We start from the raw sequence: 18936 nt of genomic DNA, 5'->3' as shown, positions 1-18936 counted from the left end.
GGGTTTTATTGATTTTAGCGGGGGATCTCTCTATTTCCTGGATCTTAATGCCTGTTTCCCATCCCAGATTAGGAAAGTTTTCAGCTATGATTTGTTCAAATACATATTCTAGCCCTCTGGCCCTTTCGGCGCCCTCGGGAACCCCAATTAAACGTAGGCTTTTCTTCCTCAGGCTGACGTTTATTTCCCTTAATCTGTCTTCATGGTCTTTTAATTGTCTGTCTCTTTTTTCCTCAGTTTCCCTCTTTGCCATCAACTTGTCTTCTATGTCACTCACTCGTTCTTCCACCTCGTTAACCCTTGTCATTAGGACTTCTAGTTTGGATTGCATCTCATTCAATTGATTTTTAATTTCTGCCTGATTGGATCTAAATTCTGCAGTCATGAAGTCTCTTGAGTCCTTCATGCTTTTTTCTAGAGCCACCAGTAGCTGTATAATAGTGCTTCTGAATTGGCTTTCTGACATTGAATTGTAATCCAGATTTTGTAACTCTGTGTGAGAGAGGACTGTTTCTGATTCTTTCTTTTGAGTTGAGGTTTTCCTTCTAGTCATTTTGCTCAGTGCAGAGTGGCCAAAAGCAAGTTGTATTGGGAAAAGGAGAAAAAGAGAGAGAAAGAAGGAAAGAAAAGAGAAAAAGAAAAAAGAAAAAAGGAAGAAAAAAAGGAAAGAAGAGAAGAAAAAGAGAAAGAAAAAGAAAGAAGGGGAAAAAAGGGTGGGGGAAGCAATCAGAAATCAAAAAGAAAAAAAAAAAAACCCACGGGGGAGTATCTTCTGATTCTGTATACTTTAAGTCCCTTGGCTTCCCCTGGAACTTGTCCAACTGGAAGCTGGTCTTCTGGGGGTTGGGCCTGTTGTGCTGATTTTCAGGTGTTAGCACTTGGGGGAGCTGCTCTGCTCCCTGCCTGGTGCAGGGCTCAGTGGGGGTTGTTTACCCCGTGAGGCCCCTGGAGGAAAACCACAGTGGCGGGGCCAGCTCTGGAGCCCTGGAGTCAGCTCCCGCAGTAACTCCAGAGATCTCCGTCTGCAGGGGTTGGAGGCTCCGGGGCGGGGCCGCTGATCTGCTCAGCTCCGGGCAGGAGTGTCCTTGCGGTCCTGTGCCCTCCCGGCCTCTGCCTGTCCAGGGGGAGGCCGGATCCTGGGCTGTGTCCCAGCGCCCTGTGCTCCCGGGCCTGCGCTGTTGGATTAGCTCTCTAGGCCACGCAGCCGCCTCTCCGCGGAGCCGCGCCCGAGCCCCTCCGATCTGCTCCCGGGTCAATGTATGCGCGCTGCAGCCCTTAGGGAGCTCAGCGCACTCTCCTGGGTGCGCAGGTGTCTGTTAGTGTCCCCGGGAGCCTGAGGGCATCCCCGCCCTCCTGGAGTCCTGCTCCAACTCCCTGCGGGCGCGTTTCTGCCGGGAAGATTGGTGCAGCTCCTGCTTCTCCGGGACGGAGCTCTCCTGTCCTGGGGGCACTCGCCCCGGCCTTAGCCCAGCTCCTCGTGGGACCCCTCCCCCTTGGATGCCTTTTGTTTCTTTATTTCTTTTATCCCCGTCTTCCTACCTTGATAGAAGCACGAACTCTTCTCACTGTAGCGTTTCAGCTGTCCTCTCTTTAAATCTCAGGCCAAATTCATAGATTTTCACGATGATTTGAAGGTTATCTAGGTAATTTGGTGGGGACAAGTGATTTGGGGACCCTACTCTTCTGCCATCTTGCCCCTCCTCCTCATTAATCACTTTAAATGTAAATGGTTTAAATTTTTCAATCAAAGATATAAAGTGGCTACATAGGTTAAAAAATGATCAAAGAATATGTTACTTACAACAGACTTCCTTTAGCTTTGAGGACACATATAGGCAGAAAGTAAAGGGATAGAAAAAAAGATACTCCACTTAAATGGAAACCAAAAGATGGCAGTGGTAGCTATTCTTATATCAGACAAAATAGACTTTCAGTCAAAAGCTGTAATGAGACAAGGTGATTATATAATGATGAAAGGATCAGTTAACTAAGAACATATGACAGATGTAAATGTATGTGTCCCCAACTTCAGAACACCTAAATATAGAAAGCAAACATTAATGAAACTAAAGAGATAAATAGCAATATAATAATAACAGGGATGTCAATACCCCACTTTCCACATTGGATAGATCATCCAAACAGAAAAACATAGACACATTAGACTTGACTTAGGTCCTTATACTTAGGACCAAATGGACCTAACAGACATTTATCACCAACAGATATTCCATCCTAAAACAAAATAGGATCCACATTCTTCTCAAGTGCATATGGAACAATCTACAGGACAGATCATATGTTAAGCTACAAGATAAGTATTAACAAATTTAAGAAGATTAAAATTACATGAAATATCTTTTCTTATGACAATGATTATTTGAAACTAGAAATCAATAACAGAAAGAAAGCTGGAAAATTCACAAATGTATGAAAATTAAGCACCACACTCCTGAATAACCAGTGGGTCACAGAACAAATCAAGAGAGAAATTTTTTTAAAAAGCATCTTGAGACAAAAAAATGGAAACACAGCATGCTAAAATTTATTAAACATTAAATAAATAAAGCAATTATAAGAGAAAAGTTTACAGTAATAAATGCCTGCATTACAAAAAAAAGAAAAATTTCAACTGAATTTAATAGCTCAAAGAACTAGAAAAAGAACAAAGTCCAAATTTAGCAGAAGGAAGGAGATAAAGTCCTGCTAAGAATATAGAAAATGGATAGAAAAACAATAGAAAGGATCAAGAAAGTAAACTAAGATTTGAAGGGTTGTTTTGTTTTGTTTTGTTTTGTTTTTAGAAAAGATAAAATTGAAAAACCTTTAGCTAGACTTACCAAGGAAAGAAGAGAACTCAAATAAAATTGTAGATGAAAGGGAACATTGCAATTGATACAACAGAAATACAAATGATTATAAGAAAGTAGTATGAATAATTATATGCCAACAAATTGGACAGTCTAGATAGAAACATACAATTTACCAAGACTAAATCAAGAAGAAATAGAAAACGGACTAGTAACAAGTAAGGAGAGCAAATCAGTAATCAAAAACTTCCCAACAAAAGCTGAGGACCAAGTGGCTTCATGGGTGATTTCTATTGAACATTTAAGAAGACTGAATACCAGAAAAAAAAAAAAATCTACAGACCAAAATCCCTGATGAATAGAGGTGCAAAAATTCTCAACAAAATACTAGCAAATCAGATTCAACAGCTTATTAAAAGGATCATACACCATGAACAAGTGGGATTTATTCCTAGAATTCAAGGATTGTTCAGCATAAAGGTGATACACCACATTAATGAAATGATACATTGAAATCATAGGATCATCTCAATAGATGCAGAAAAAGCACTTGACAGAATTCAACATCCTAACATGATTAAAAAAAAAATTGGACACCTGAGTGGCACAGTTGGTTGAGTGCCCAACTCTTGGTTTCAGCTCAGGTCATGATCTCAGGGTCAGCACAGAGTCTTTTTGGGACTCTCTTTCCCTCTCCCTTTGCCTCTCACTTCTCATCTCGCTCTCTAAAATAATTTAAAAAAAAAAAACCTCTCAACAAAATGGACATAGAAGCAACTTGCCTCAACATAGTAAAGACTATATGTGACAAGCCCACAGCTGACATCATGCCCAATAGCGAAGAGTTGAAAACTTTTCCTCTAACATCAGAAACAGACAAGGGTACCTAATCTCACCATTCCTTTTCAACCTAGTATTGGAAGTTTTAGCCAGAGCGATTAGACAAGAAAAAAAAAAAGGCATCCAAGTTGGAAAGAGAAAAGTAAAATTGTTTCTATTTGCATGTGACATGACCTTATATATAGAAAATCCTGAAGTTTGTCCCCCAGAACTGTTAACTATAAATTCAGTTAAGTTTCAGGGATACAAAATCAACACACAAAAGTTAATTGCAAAAGTCAGAATACACTCACAATGAACTATCTGAAAAAGAAATAAAGAAAACAATCCCAATAACAATAGTATCAAAAACAATAAAATTCTTAGGAATAACTTAATCAAGGAACTGAAAGAGCTATACACTAAAAATTATAAGACATTGATGAAAGAAACTGAAGACGATGCAAGTAATTGGAAAGATACCCATGTTTATGAATTGGAAGAAGAAATATTCTTAAAATGTCCATGCTGCATAAATCCATGTATAGATTCAATATAATCCTTATCAAAATGCCAGTGGAATTTTCCAGAATTAGAAAAAAAATCCTAAAATTCAAATGGAACCACAATAGACCCTGTATAGATAAAGCAATCTTGAGAAAGAACAAGGATGGAGGTATCACACTTTCTGATTTCAAATTATATTATAAATTTATAGTAATCAAAATGGTGTGGTACTGGCATAAAAATAGACACACAGACCAATGGAACAGAATTAAGACCCCAGAAGTAGACCCACACATGTATGATCAGCTAATATTTGACAAAGGATCCAATAATATTCAATGGGGAAAGGATTGTCTCTTTAGTAAATATTGAGAAAACTGGATATTCACATTCAGAAGAATGAAATTGTGTCTCTGTCTTAAAATCACCACAAAAATTAACTCTAAATGGATTAAAGCCTTAAATATTAGACCTGAAACTGTGATCTCCCAGAAGAAAACACAGAGCAAAGCTTCTTGACATTGGTGTTGGCAGTGTTTTTTTGAATATACCAAAAGCACAACAGTGAAAGTGAAAATCAACAAGTGGGACAACATTAAAACAAAATAGCTCCTAGTTAGCAAAAAGAAACAATCAACAAAATGAAAAGTCAGCCTACAGAATAGGAAAAAATAGGAGTGCCCGGGTAACTCAGTTGGTTAAACATCTGTTTTCAGCTGTTTATCACAGGGTTGTGATCCAGGAGTCCCAGGAATTGAGCCCCAGGTCAGGCTCCCAGCTGAACAGGGAGTCTGCCTCTCCCTCTTTCTTTACCCCTCCCCCCGCTCCTTTCTCTCACTCTCCTTCAAATAAATAAAATCTTTAAAAAAAAGAATTGGAAAAAAATATTCACAAACCATATAGGTGATAAAACTTAATAATCAAAATACACAAGGAACTCCTTAAGTTCAAGAGCAAATAACAAATAATCTGATTTTTTAAATGCGCAAAGGATCTGACTTTTTTCCAAAGAAGACACAAAAATACATGAAAAGGTACTCAGTATCACCAATCATTAGGGAAATGCAAATCAAAAACACAATGAAATATTACCTCATACCTGTTAGAATGCCTGTCATCAGAAAGACAAGGTACGTACAAACTTTCAGTTATAAAATAAATGATTCATGGAGTGGAAAGTGCATCATAGGAAGTATAGTCAATAATATTGTAATAACATCAAATGGTGACAGAAAGTGACTACACAACTTTGGTGAACATTTAATAATAGTATTTTTGAATCTGTGTTATAGACATGAAACTAACATATGTCATTTATATTACAATAATCATAAATAAAAGAAACAATTTTTAAAAGATGAGATAAATAACAGCAAGGATGTATAGAAAAGAGAACTCTTGGGGCACCTCAGTGGCTTAGTTGGTTGAGTGGCCCACTTATGATTTTGGCTCAGGTCATGATCTCAGGGTCATGAGATTGAGCCCTGCATCCTTGGGCTCCACACTTAATGGGGAATCTACTTGAGATTTTCTCCCTCTGCCCCTCTCCCCACTTGTCTTGCTCATTCTCTCTCTTAAATAAATAAATGAATCTTTTTAAAAAAGAAAGAAAAAAGAACTCTTGTCCTCTGTTGTTGGAAATACAAATTTGTACAGTCACTATAAAAAACAGAATGGAGAATCCTCAAAAAAGAGAAAATAGAACCACCATATGATCTAGCAATTCTACTTCTGGGTATATATCCAAAGGAATTGAAATCAGGATCTCAAAGAGATAACTGCACTTTCTTGTTCATTGCAGCCTTTTTTACAATAACCAAGACACAGAAACAATCTAAGTGTCCATTGATGAATGAATGGATAAATAAAATATAGTATACATGCAATGGAATATTAATCATACATAATAAAGAAGAAAATCCTGCCATTTGTGACAACATGGATAAACCTTTAGAGCATTATACTAAATGAAATAAGCCGGAGAATGACAAACACTTTGTGATCTCATTTATATATGAAATCTAAAAAAGCAGAACCCCAAAACACAGTAGATTGATGGTTTCCAGGGGCTGGGGAGAAGGGAAAATGAGATATTATAAGAGGATTAAGTTCTGGGGATCTAATGTGAAGCATGGTGACTGTACTTAACAGTAGTATATTTTGTACTTGAAAGTTGTTAAAAGAGTAGACCTTAAATGTTCTCACCATACCAATAACAAAAAAGTAATTATGTCAGATGAAGTATGTAATTAACCTTATTGTGGTACTCACTTTGCAGTATTATATATGTATCAAATCATCATGTTCTGTTCCTTAGATTTATATAATGTTTTATGTCAATTATACCTCAATAAAGCTGAAAAAAACTTCTCCAGAACATAGATATGAGTGTCCAGATTGAAAGGGCCTAACAAATATTTAGCACTTAATTATGAAATCTCAGCTCACTAAAGCTGAACGCTTCCAGCAAGAAAAATAAGTCACCTATTAAGGATTTATCATAAAAATAACATTTGTCTTCCTAGTAGTAACGTTGAAGACTAGAAAATAATGAAATATTGCCTTTAAAATTCTGAGGAAAATAAAATTTGACCTAGAATGTTATTTTTATTCAGCTACATTATCAATCAAATGGGAAAGTAGCCTAAAGAAAATTTTGGTCACCCAAATTATCAAAACAAACAAAAAGTCTCTTTAACCATTTTTCAGGAAACTACTGAAGGATAAATTATTTCTTTAAAATGAAGGAATAAACCAAAAGATGCTGTTATGTGCCATCCAGCAAAAGGATTCTGACTACCAGGAGAGGTGCAAAGAATTCTCAGATTACCATCAGAGGGAGGTTCCAGGATGACATTCATGCAATAGACCTGGAGAGTAACTGATTCAGATGAAGGCAGAGGGCAGCCAGGAAACCTCTCCAGGAGGAAAACGACTTCAGACAATATTTGATAGTTTTACCACATGGAGAATGTTTTTCAAAGGTATTTTATTTTAAAAAGAAAAGTATTTTATAGAGTTGTAGGAGGGCATAAGAGAAGATGCTATAGTTTAAATACAACTGAGATTCCAAAGAAAAGCAGAATGTAGTAGAAGAAAGGAAATGTAATTGAAGTACACTATTTGGCTCACCAGTAAACAATATTTAAAAGTTACAATCTTATAAACAAGTTTTAACCAAAGCTTGTGAAATATTAGGAAGATAAATGAAGGGAAATTGATTTAAACAGATGTGGAAATCCTTAGCTGCCATTATAAGAAGCCAGTAGGTAAATCTAAAACTAAATGTGACCTTTAGAAATATTCGACAAATTTTGGAAAAAAAGTTGTAAAAAGTTTGAAGTACTTACTTCTAGGAAATAGTACAGGTGAGTAGAGGACTGATAATTTTATTGCAAGGCTTTTAGGGTTATTTAACTTTTAATACTGTATGCTTATATTATGTTTAGCATACTTAAATGTTAATTTTAAAATGTTAACTTACCAAAAAGGCCAAAGAAAAGTTCAAGCCCCTTTTAATTGTTTTCATTTCATATTGTTTTTTTCTGTATTTTATCCCATGTATTTGCTTTTAGAAAGAACTAGATATAGTGAAGAAAAACCATTTGAAACCAACCTTTTGAAAGTCCATACATTTATTGAAAACCACTTATTTTTATGTTAAATTGCATACAGTAAATAAATGCACAGTAAGTGTTTGGGTTATATTTTAAATTTATCAACAAGTTTCAAAGGAATAACCATTTAGAACATTTTTGTATTAACATTTAAATCTATTACTGGAGGGCAGCCTGGGTGGCTCAGTGGTTTAGCGCCACCTTCATCCCAGGGTGTAATCCTGGAGACCAGGGATGGAGTCCCACGTTGGGCTCCTTCCATGGAGCCTGCTTCTCCCTCTGCCTGTGTCTTTGCCTCTCTCTCTGTCCCTCATGAATGAATAAATAAAATCTTTAATAAATAAATAAAATGTATTTATTACTGGAGATTACAGATTCTATGTGAAACTTTCTGATTAATACTCTGTCACTCATTTTACAAGGAAACCTTTATGAGTAGGATTATACCTTAAGCTGACATTTAGAACATTTTGTTTTTCTTAAAAAAAAAAAAAAGGCAACAATCCCCTGTGCAAATGATGAGTGGTAATAATTGATAAAAATCTCTTTAAATGCACAAATGGATTTTCTCTTCTATATGACAGGAGCCAGAGGAAGCCACTAATGCTCCTCATTTCTTGCTTCTGCATAGTAACATGTCCAAATCCACTTTTAGCAACAGAGAATTGGTGCTGCCCAAACTAGAAAGCATTTCAAAGGGCAACAACAAAGTATTTATATTAATTTTAATTAGGTATGCCGCTTTGGGGAATGTAGACACTTGAAGGTTGTATAAGAGCTTCTAAATTGTGCGAGGATCTAACAGAGCACTCATGTTATAACCTCCTGTTATGTTATTATCTTTCCACATTAGCATGTGTTGGGAACTGTGTTAGTCTGTTATCTTCCAGTGGTAATTAATATTTTTATTAGATCAGTGTTTGTACTTTCTTTTCTGGACTAAATTAAATGATTGGATTATTTACCAACAATGAAGCATCATTTTATTAGCGATCCTGACTAGATATGTCTTATATTTCCTTGTAAGACCCACAATAGTTAACATAATTCTAAACCTTTATAGCAGGCAATTAATTGTGTTATTCAGCTGAATAGAATGTCTAAAGCAGCAGTGGGTTTTTTTTTTTTCATATCGGTAGACTTTTGTAGGCTAAATGAACCAGAGACTTCAAAGGGATGAAAATGCCTTCTATATGGAGGAAATTTAGCAGAACAGTAATGTAGTGCATACATTTTTTTTTAATGAGAAAGGAAAATTTATTCCAAACATAAAGGAACACAGAAGCAATTGTAAGAGAATATTTTAATTATCTAGTAATAAATGAGAAAACTTGGCTAAAATAAAAAAGTTTCCCTAGGAAAAGATAAGTTACCCATATTATCAGAAATACGGATTTATTTTATTTTATTTTTAAAGATTTTATTTATTTATTCATGAGAGGCACAGAGAGAGAGGCAGAGACATAGGCAGAGGCAGAAGCAGGCTCCCTGCGGAGAGGCCGATGTGGAACTGGATCCTAGGACCCTGGGATCACAACCTGAGCCAAAGGCAGACAGTCAACCACTGAGCCACCCAGGTGCCCCAGAAATACAGATTTAAAGGAAAGAAGTATTAGTATTTGGCTGACCAGATAGATAGACCTCTGGCCAGCCAAATATTTTATATATACTCACAAAAGTCTTTGAATATTTTATATTATTAATTAGAAAATATAATTATAACATTAACAGCAAGCAATTTTTTGAAGGTTTATAATCAGGAGACAAATTACTGAATGATTAGGTAATCACATCTTCAGCTCTAATATATTAGGCCATATTTTTTTCACAATGACAATATATACTCCCACTAGCAATGTCCATGAAATTCTTAATGAATTTATACTTTTGATGTACTTAGGATATAAAGACAATTAAGATAGGGTTTTTTGCTCCCTGGGAGGGCAGTCTAGAATTGGGTAGCAAACATGGAGACATATACATAATACATTATAGCTCTAATACAGGTGGTGATGGTTCTGAAGAGGGATGTATCAGCTGGCCAGCTGAATACTGCCTGGTAACAGGGAAGTGGTTTTTCCTTATAGTGCCATGAAAGATGTTCCAGAATGCCAGTTTTGATGCCCTTCTCTGGCCACTCATGTGGTGTGCTTTTAGACTGGTTTGAAAGTTCTCCTCAAATTTATGCTTCTGAAATCTAGAATGACATTTGTTATTGTCAACAGGGATGTTTTACACTGAAATTAGCTGTAAAATTCTATATATAGTATAACTGAACATTTATGTTTAAGATTGGTAGTGATTTTTAAGAGTTAATCAGTAAATCCACTTGAGAAGAATGACTTAGTGCAGCCCCTGAAAGTAAAATAAAACCAAGGAAAGTATTTTAGGCCAGTAAACTTCCCAGTAGTATATGGGCCAGTGAACCATAGGAGACTTGATTTTTTTAAACCTTTTTTGCATATGATGCTTTCTTCTTACATCACATTTTATGCGATGATTTCCCAAGCTGATGGTGGCCTATTTTGTGATATTTAATATGTATCATGGAATAATCTAGTCCCAAGAATGAACATTAATAGTCAATAATAATTAACTAATATAGTTAATAATACACATGAATATTTAATAATTGGCAAATACAGCTAGTAAAATACATTTAAATTAATATTTAATTGTATTGTTTTCCAAATACATTTAACCCTAAATAAAAGAAATGAAACTATTCTACTTAGCGACCATCCTTCCTACTCATGTGATGTAGAGTAGTTCACCAAATGAGTGCTGTCTCACACTTCTGAGACCCAAAGGAAACAGATAGAAACTCTCATTGTTGAGTTTACCAAGACCAGAGACTGAATTGTTTGAACCCACAATTCTTCCTGGCCAGGGTCTCCTAAATGTGACGGACTTTTCTGTAATAACTACTTATAAAGAAGAATACCAGTAATAATAAAATGAGACTGATCAGCCACTTACAATATAATAGGAACTGTGCCAGGTCAATCTGCACAAAACCCTATGAGGTTGAGTTCAGTACAAAATATTATCCTTACTTTGTAAATCAGCAAACACAAATGTGAGTCAAGATGTAAAACTAAATGTCCTGACTTCTGCAGTTAGGTCCCTAACTAATGTATTGTGCTACATCCTATTATATAACTTGAGCCTCACAATAACTCTATGAGGAAAACAATAAAAGCTTTTATGTTAGTTTTACAGTCAAGGAAAATATCTCTTGGGGAGACTGATTTCATAATTCATTTACATGTAGCTGGGATTGAAATATGCTTTTAACATGAGCCAGCAGCAAAGGAACAGCATGTTTGAGAGGGATTTAAAGACTTCCTCCAGTGTAGAGAGCCTGAAGAAGCTGGATCTTACAGCTTGGGATGTGGTAGAGGGTGGAGAGAACAGTGCCAAAGCATAAATCCAGTAGCAAGCACCTGTGATTTGACTGGTACTTTGAGCTGGAGAGTTTGAATCCAGACTTTGCCACCTTCTTGCTGTATGATCTTCAGCACATCACTTCTTTACATCAACCTTTAGTTGCCTCAATCAAATACAAATAACATTGTTCTAAAAAGGTTTTCAGAATTAAATGAGAACATATATGTAAAAGATTCCAGAATGCCTAGCATGTAGAGGATGCTTAATAAAAGTTAGTTTCCTTCCCAGTTGAGTGAATTTTTCTTTTTCTTTCTTTCTTTCTTTCTTTCTTTTTTTTTTTCTACAGCACTTATCTAGTCGACAGAGTGTCCAGCAAAGCACATCCCAGGTAAGCAGCTTAACTAGATCTCCCAGTCTTTTGCCTCAGCACTTCATTTTAAGAGATCACAGCATGGGAATGCATCAGGCAAGGATAGCCATCACTGACATCTTGATCATGTGATTCCTTTCGTCTAAATAGCCCTGACCTCCAAGCAGATTTGGCCATTCCACTCATTCCTCTGTGCAAATTTACATAAGCACAAATTAAAATAATATGGACTGGGAGACTAAAATGAATCCATCTGGAAGAAAGTAGAATGTCATTTAGAATGGTATCTATTACCATCTAACAATGTAAATCAAGTACATCATCAGGGTGACAGCATCTCCAAGGAATAACTTGGAGGATTTAGAAGTGTGTGACCTGGTGAAGATATATAATTCACTCATAAGTTGGAATTGCTGTTCCCATAGCTCCTTCACTCAGTTTACTTCTCCCAGCTGCATATTTGCTCACCTCAAACCAAGCATATTGATGCAGCACTCCCCTACTAGCAGAAGACACCTCTGTCTCTCTTCAGTGATCCCCTTTGGTAGTATGAAGAGAGTCATTTAGGTTTCATTTTATTTATGGTCAATATAGTGAATAACTAAAGTAGGAATCACTGTTTTTTGCCTTCCTCATTAGGTAGATACAATGCGCCCACGTCATGGGGAAGCCTGTCGGATGCCAGTGCCACACCACTTCTTCCTCAGCCTGAAGAGTTTCACCTACAATACCATTGGGGAAGACACCGATGTCTTCTTTTCCTTATATGATATGAGAGAAGGCAAGCAGATCAGGTAAAAGTTAGTAGAAGTTGTGGTGAGATTGAGACTGTATAAGGATGGTATTGCCTGGGTCATAAGCATTTCTGGCCTTCAGAGAAGATAGATGCACAGAGAAGGAAAAACAAGATAAAGTAACCTCTTACTTAGCTGGGAGTTTTGCCTCAAATCCCAGTGTACCTTGAAGTTGTGTGTGGCCTCTTTTTTATCCTATGCCTATTTCCATATGGAAATTCAAATCTCAGTCTTGGCTGTCACCACCTCAGGGAGAGAAAAGGATGCATTTATTCAGTGCCAGAGGAAACGCATAGGAGAAACACAGAATGAAGCAAATTCAGCAGAGGCCCAGCTCTAGAATGCAGGAAGCCTTGGCCCCTGCCTTACTACAGGTGGAAGAGAGGGTTCACAGGGGAATAGGCTAATGGTGTCTTCCTGTCTGAGAGCAGCCTCAGCCCTCAATGCCATTCCAGCCCTGCAAAGGGGAGAGCATCTTCTGGACAGACAGGAAGGTTGGTCTGACTCCATCATTCCTCTTCTCCTTGGATTGGAAATGAGGCCACAGAATGGGGCTGATACTCAGTAGACCATGTATCTTGGCAGAGCAGTGAAGCAATTAAACATGAGCAACTGCAGCAGCGCTTTCTTCTTGAAAGGTGGAGAGGAGTCAAGGAGACACTCAAGGCTTCGCTTTCATTACAGGCCAGCAAGGCTTTGATGGGGTGATATGATCATTGTAGCCAATTTTAGGGAGTCCAAACACTTCTCTGGTTGTCTTCCAGGTGGGGCAGAGAGAAAATAAACTTGGGGATACTTCTATATTGCTTGGAAACTTCCTGCATTCAGAGTGCTTTATGGGTCTTTTATTTTGCTTTTTTACATAAAACTTGAAAACAGGTGTCCATTTTTCCAAATGTATGTTATATATAGGAAAATTAAGAATGGAAGTTATAACAGTACCCATAAAAAGCAATTAATTAGCATGTTCCACAGTACCTTGACACACCTTGCCCTGAAAATTAAAGCACCTTGCTTCATTTTGGTATAGAGATAAAATGATGAGTTCATTGATGGGAGCATGTGGGTTTTCTTGTCATTGGTGTCTCCCATTATGTGTGTCTAGGAAAGCTGTGGTAGAAGGTAATTGTGGCAGGAATAGTAGCTACAGCTGCTGTGCACAGGCAAGAAAACTTCAGGCCAGGGCTATGTGGATGCAGATTCTTGCTGCCTCTGTATTTCTAGTAGGCCAGATTTGTAAACTTTATTACTTATTTTTGTATGTGGAAGAATTCTTTTCAAGCTAAGTTATATGAGAAAGCTCAATAAATGAAATAGAACTACTTTACTATTGGAGGGAAAAGGTAAATAATAGGAATCTCACTATGCCCTTTCCCCCACTCAGTGCTGTGTGTAACCACTGAAAGCCCTTGGATTGCAGTTTGAAAACCAGAGTACCCTACTTTATCATCCTTGAGTGCTAGTGTCTTCTCTTTCCATGATCCCAGTACATGCCCAATACATGCTTTATTGGGCTTACTGCACAGAGAAGATCCACACCCAGCAGAGACACCCCTGCTCTGGTTTATAATCCATGCAGGATCATAAGTGCATCATGCATCACTTATTATTTTATAATTGAGCCTCAAGAAACAATAAGACATTTTAAAAGAAGAAAGTAAAAAAAAATCTTTTGTAGAGTTGCTAGAAATGTTTTGCTCATTTAAAAATCCCTATTATTAGAGAACTATACCACCTTTCCATTCATATAATAAACCTGTAAGGTCCTTAGTTGAAAATAACCATTTACTTTTAGTTTTAAGAGTGAACTAATAAGCAGAATTTTATTTTATTATTTTATTTTATTTTATTTTGCAGAATTTTAGATCTAGGTTTTATTGGTAAGTGTTCCTTCTTCTTTCCATTAGCATTTGTATAGTTGTATAAGCCCTCAAAAATTTTAGTTCATTGAGCTGATGATACCAGCTAAGTTTGCTATCATAATGATTAGGCATATATTACTTCCTAGAAGCAGTTATTGGAAATCATGCAAGGTTAGGGATATATTACATTAGGTGCACAGAGTGTTGATACAAAGCAATCAGATTATCAATCAAACAGTGCTAGTCTAGTATTTGGTATTGCCAGGACACTCTCACCTCTGTGCCAAAAAGTATACGTGAGCAGAGCAGCATCTGGCTAAAGAGAGGACCAGATGTTCCTGCACGCTGAGTCTCATTGCTGATCTTACAGGCAAACCTAGAGAGGCTCCCATGAATGACAAACTGCAAACCTGCATAGCACATCCTGATAGATATTGACTGATGAGTATTAAAAAGATCTGCAGGAAGGAGGAAACAGCAGCTGGTAGGGCCTTAGTAGCTGTAACTGGTTTTGTGACATTTTATCATTGTGTACAAAATCATAAATATTTAGCCTTGAAATCTAAATCTCCGATTAAGACCTCTCCCCTGAGCTTCAGAGTTTCATTTTCTTTTTCCTACCAGACATCTGTCCTTGGATGTCCCTCAGATATTTCTACCTCAGGATACCTAAACTTAATTCATTTTCTTTCCTCACACACATATTTCCTTTTGTGCTCCTTAAATCAAGTGAAAGGCATTATCATTTGCTCAGAGATCCATGTCAGAAACTTTGGCATCCTCTTAGGCTCCTGTCTCCTTCCCTTCTCAATTAATCGCTATATCTTAGCAACTTCTGTCTCCCGAATATCAATCAGATCACTCCCCCTACTCCATCCCTGTTGTCATCCCAGATCCTTCACGTTTCTACCAAATACAGATTCCCTGAATCTACTGACTACCCTGAGTTATTGTCCACAGCCACCACCATACTTAACCTTTTAAAAATGCAAACTTCATGTCAGCTCTCAGTTAACCTACAGCCCTTGTTACTTAATGTGATATAAAAGGACCAGCATGATATAATTCTATTTCTTTAACCTTATTTCCTACATCTTGGTGACTTAGTTGTCTTTCCTTAAACATACCTTGCTCTTTGATGCCTCTCTATCCTTGTTGGCTTGGTAATTTCCTGTCCATTGAAATTCAGCTATACGAAACCTTCCTCAATATTTATGAGTATAGTCCGGCCCTGGGACTTCATTGTGCACATGTTAACACCCTGTACCTAGCTTTATTCCATAATTAGATGTGAAATTGTAATTACACACATGCATGTAGATTTCCCCGACTGGAATAGGAGCATTCTTGTGGTCTTTGTACCATCCCTCCCACCCCCTGCCCCAGTACTAAGCACAGGACTTTGGATATTAGAGCATTAAATAAATATTTATTGAGTGAATGAATGAATAATCATTCATCTGTCAAATAAGTACTGATCGAGAAATTTTTATTTAGTTGAATATTTTGGCAAGAATTTCTTGTTTGTGGGCCCCTGTAATAATTGTTTGGGATTTAGAGGTTAAAAAGGAATGTCCCTGACCCTGAGGAGGTCTGATCAGGGCACTACAGGATTTCTAGAAGGTGTGACAATATATTTTCCCAATTTTAAGTATCAAAGCTAAGTGGAAAAGTAAGATTAAGGCATATATATGTCTTACTGAGATGCAGCAAGACTTTAAGCACAATAAACAGTCAGGAAAAAACAAAAAATACAATCTTTTTAGATAGAAGCTTTTACTGAGTTTTTTAGGCTAAAAAAGTGAGCAGTCTTACGTAAATCATTGGTTGTTGGTTTTTTTCTAATCAATTACATATTAGACCTTGCTTTGTATTTAGAATTAAACTATAGTGTGGGAAAGAGATACAGTCAACTTTACCATGTAATACACTGAGAGAGACAGCTTTTTCTGTCATAGTGAGCTAGATCAGTTGTCACCAAGGTTTTGAATTCCATATTCAAAGAACAATTTTTTAAAAAAGAAGTTAGAGAAAAAGAGGATCATTGAAAGGCTGTGAAGCCAGGCTCTTGGAGAAAATGAAAGTAGTATAATTAAGAGTGGTCAGGATCTAGATAATGTGCTAATTCATTTGTTCAGCAGATATTTATTAATCATCTACTAGCCATTAGGATAGAACCTAGGGATACTGAGGTGAACAAGAGAAATACCTGCTTGTCTTCCTAGAGCTCATGATTTATAAGAGAGAACACTTCTTTCTACTAGAGAGATCACTAAACATATGATGACATGAATAAGTATATTAGTTTTAAAAATGTGATAGGTGCTATGAAGGAAAATCATGCAGAGTGCTCTGAAACCTCATGTGAATTGTAGTGAGAGGAGGCACTTATGGCATCCATGTTGAAGGCTTAAAGTATGAGTAAACAGAAAGAGTAGATAATGAGATCTAGACAGAAGGCCTGATGCATGGAAAAACTGTATTCAGAGAACTGAATGGCATTCAGTGTTGCTAGAATGTTGCAAATGAGAAAAGGAAAGAATATATAAAGAGGGGATTGAAGAGATAGTCAAGGATCAGGTTATACAGGACCTTATTGCCATGAATGCATTTTGGATTTTATTGTAAATTCAAGAAGAGAAGATACTCAAGCACAAAAAGTAGCAAAGACAAAAGCATGAGTCAGACACAACAAAGACACCAAAGTATATATGCAGGTAATTAGAAGAGGTTATTAGAGACAGGAAGAGGTTTGTATTGACAGTAAGCTTATGAATAACCCTTATGAATCCTTGAGCAAGGGGATGACATGAATGACATGCTGAAAATGATGAGTTGATATTATCATAGTGGTAATATATAGGTTAAATTAGAAAACAGGTAAGTTAGAAGCTGTTGCAGCCATGAAGTGATAAAGCCCCAGGATAAGGAAACTAGTAGTAAGATAAGAGAAGATAGGGCATCATGCCCAGCCTTGTTACCTCTATAGCCTGACTTCCTATTGTTCCCCTTGATCACTCTACTTTATACTGGCCTCTGCTATTCCCTGAAATATAACATGTTTCTACTTTAGGGCCTTTCTTTGCATCTGCTATTTCCCAGATATCATCACGGTGCTTGCATCCTCACCTTCTTAGGTTTTTACTCAAATATCATCCTTTCAGGCTTTTCCTGGCCACCCTATCTAGAATTGAAACTATCAGGGATACCTGGGTGGCTCAGTCAGTTAAGCGTTTGCCTTCAGCTCAGGTCATGATCTCAGGGTCCTGGGATCACCACCTCCACATCAAGCTCCCTGCTCAGCAGAGAGTCTGCTTCTCCCTCTCCCTCTGCACAATCCCCCACTTGTACTTTCTCTCTCTCTCAAATAAAATTTTAGAATTAAAATCATCATTACCCGGCAGCCCCAGTGGCCCAGCAATTTAGCGCCGCCTTCCGCCCAGGGCGCAATCCTGGAGACCCGGGATCAAGTCCTGCGTTGGGCTCCCTGCATGGAGCCTGCTTCTCCCTCTGCCTGTGTCTCTGCTTCTGTGTGTGTGTGTGTGTGTGTGTGTGTGTGTGTGTGTGTGTGTCTCATGAATAAATAAATAAAATATTTTTAAAAAATCATCATTACCACCATTTCCCACATACACATGCATATTCTCAGTGTCTTTTCCTTGTTTTATGGGTTTTTTCTTTTTTAGCACTTAGCACCATCTAGAATACTAAATAGCTTACATATTTACCTTTTTTATTATCTGTTTTCCATCACTGGACTGTAAGCACTATGAGAACAGATTTTTTAATCTTATTCACCAGCAAATCCCCTGAACCTAACAGAGTATTGGCATTTGGTAGGTACTCAATAATTATTTGCTGAAACGATTAGTTCTACTAAATGTAACAATAAACTTAGTTATTCCTCTTAATCACTTTTTCTATTTCTAAAACCTGTAATTCAGTGGGTTTGTTTTTTTGTTTTGGTTTGTTTGTTTGTTTGTTTGTTTGTTTTACTTTGGAGACAGAGAGTGGTGCTATAATTATTGAAGCCAGCTGAGTGAAGGAAATGAGTTCAATTTGGGATTTGTTGAGTTTGAAGTGATAACTAAATAACCCACAGGTCATGTGGTGGGGGCATCTGGGATACAGGTAAGATGTCACAGAAATGAGAATTTTCATGGGAATAGTTTCTGCATACAGAAACAAAGCTATCTGAAAAAGTGAGAACATGTGAGAAGAGCAAAGGGCAAAAAAGAGAATATTTCAGTCATTAAGAAAACATTTTATGTATACCTAACATGTACAATAATCTACTGCCAAATAATTTAGAAAGTCATTTAAGGTTGGAGAATAAATGCCAGTGAAAAAGAAACTGAACACAACTGGAAGCATCATAGTACTTGAATTCAAAATATATTACAAAGCTACAATAATCAAAACAGTATGGTACTGGCATAAACACAGACATAATGACTAATGCAACAGATCAGAGAGCCCAGAAAGAAACTTACACATAAACAGTCAACTGATCTTTGAGAAGGGTACCAAAAATACACAGTGGGAAAAGGATAGTTTCTTCAATAAATGGTGTTGGGAAAACTGGATATCCATATGCAAAGGAATGAAATTTTTCACACCATTCCCCAAAATTAACTCAAAGTGGATTAAAGACTTAATGCGTAAGACATTAAATCTTAAAACTCCTATAAGAAAACAGAGAGACAGCTTATTGACCTTGACCTTGGCAATGATATTTTGCATATGACACCAAAAACACAAGCTTTT

The 18936-nt window shown here is 36.9% G+C and overlaps 1 protein-coding gene across 17 annotated transcripts in view; it reads left to right on the top strand.

The window, feature by feature from the left end:
* The window catches only part of DOCK3 (dedicator of cytokinesis 3), a 514642-nt gene that overhangs the window by 337477 nt on the left and 158229 nt on the right, over positions 1–18936 (top strand). For 15 of the 17 annotated variants that reach the window (XM_077858742.1, XM_077858737.1, XM_077858736.1 and 12 more), the window contains 2 exons: positions 11490–11531; positions 12153–12307. In XM_077858742.1, coding sequence (XP_077714868.1) covers positions 11490–11531; positions 12153–12307 — 197 coding nt within the window. Of the gene's footprint in view, positions 1–6897; positions 7121–11489; positions 11532–12152; positions 12308–18936 lie in introns of those variants that run through there. The other 2 variants (XM_077858747.1, XM_077858750.1) reach the window with 2 other exon arrangements.

The sequence above is a fragment of the Canis aureus genome, chromosome 19 (genome assembly GCF_053574225.1).
Source record: "Canis aureus isolate CA01 chromosome 19, VMU_Caureus_v.1.0, whole genome shotgun sequence".
Taxonomy (NCBI): Eukaryota; Metazoa; Chordata; class Mammalia; order Carnivora; family Canidae; genus Canis; species Canis aureus.
This window is presented reverse-complemented; position numbering and strand designations above follow the sequence as displayed.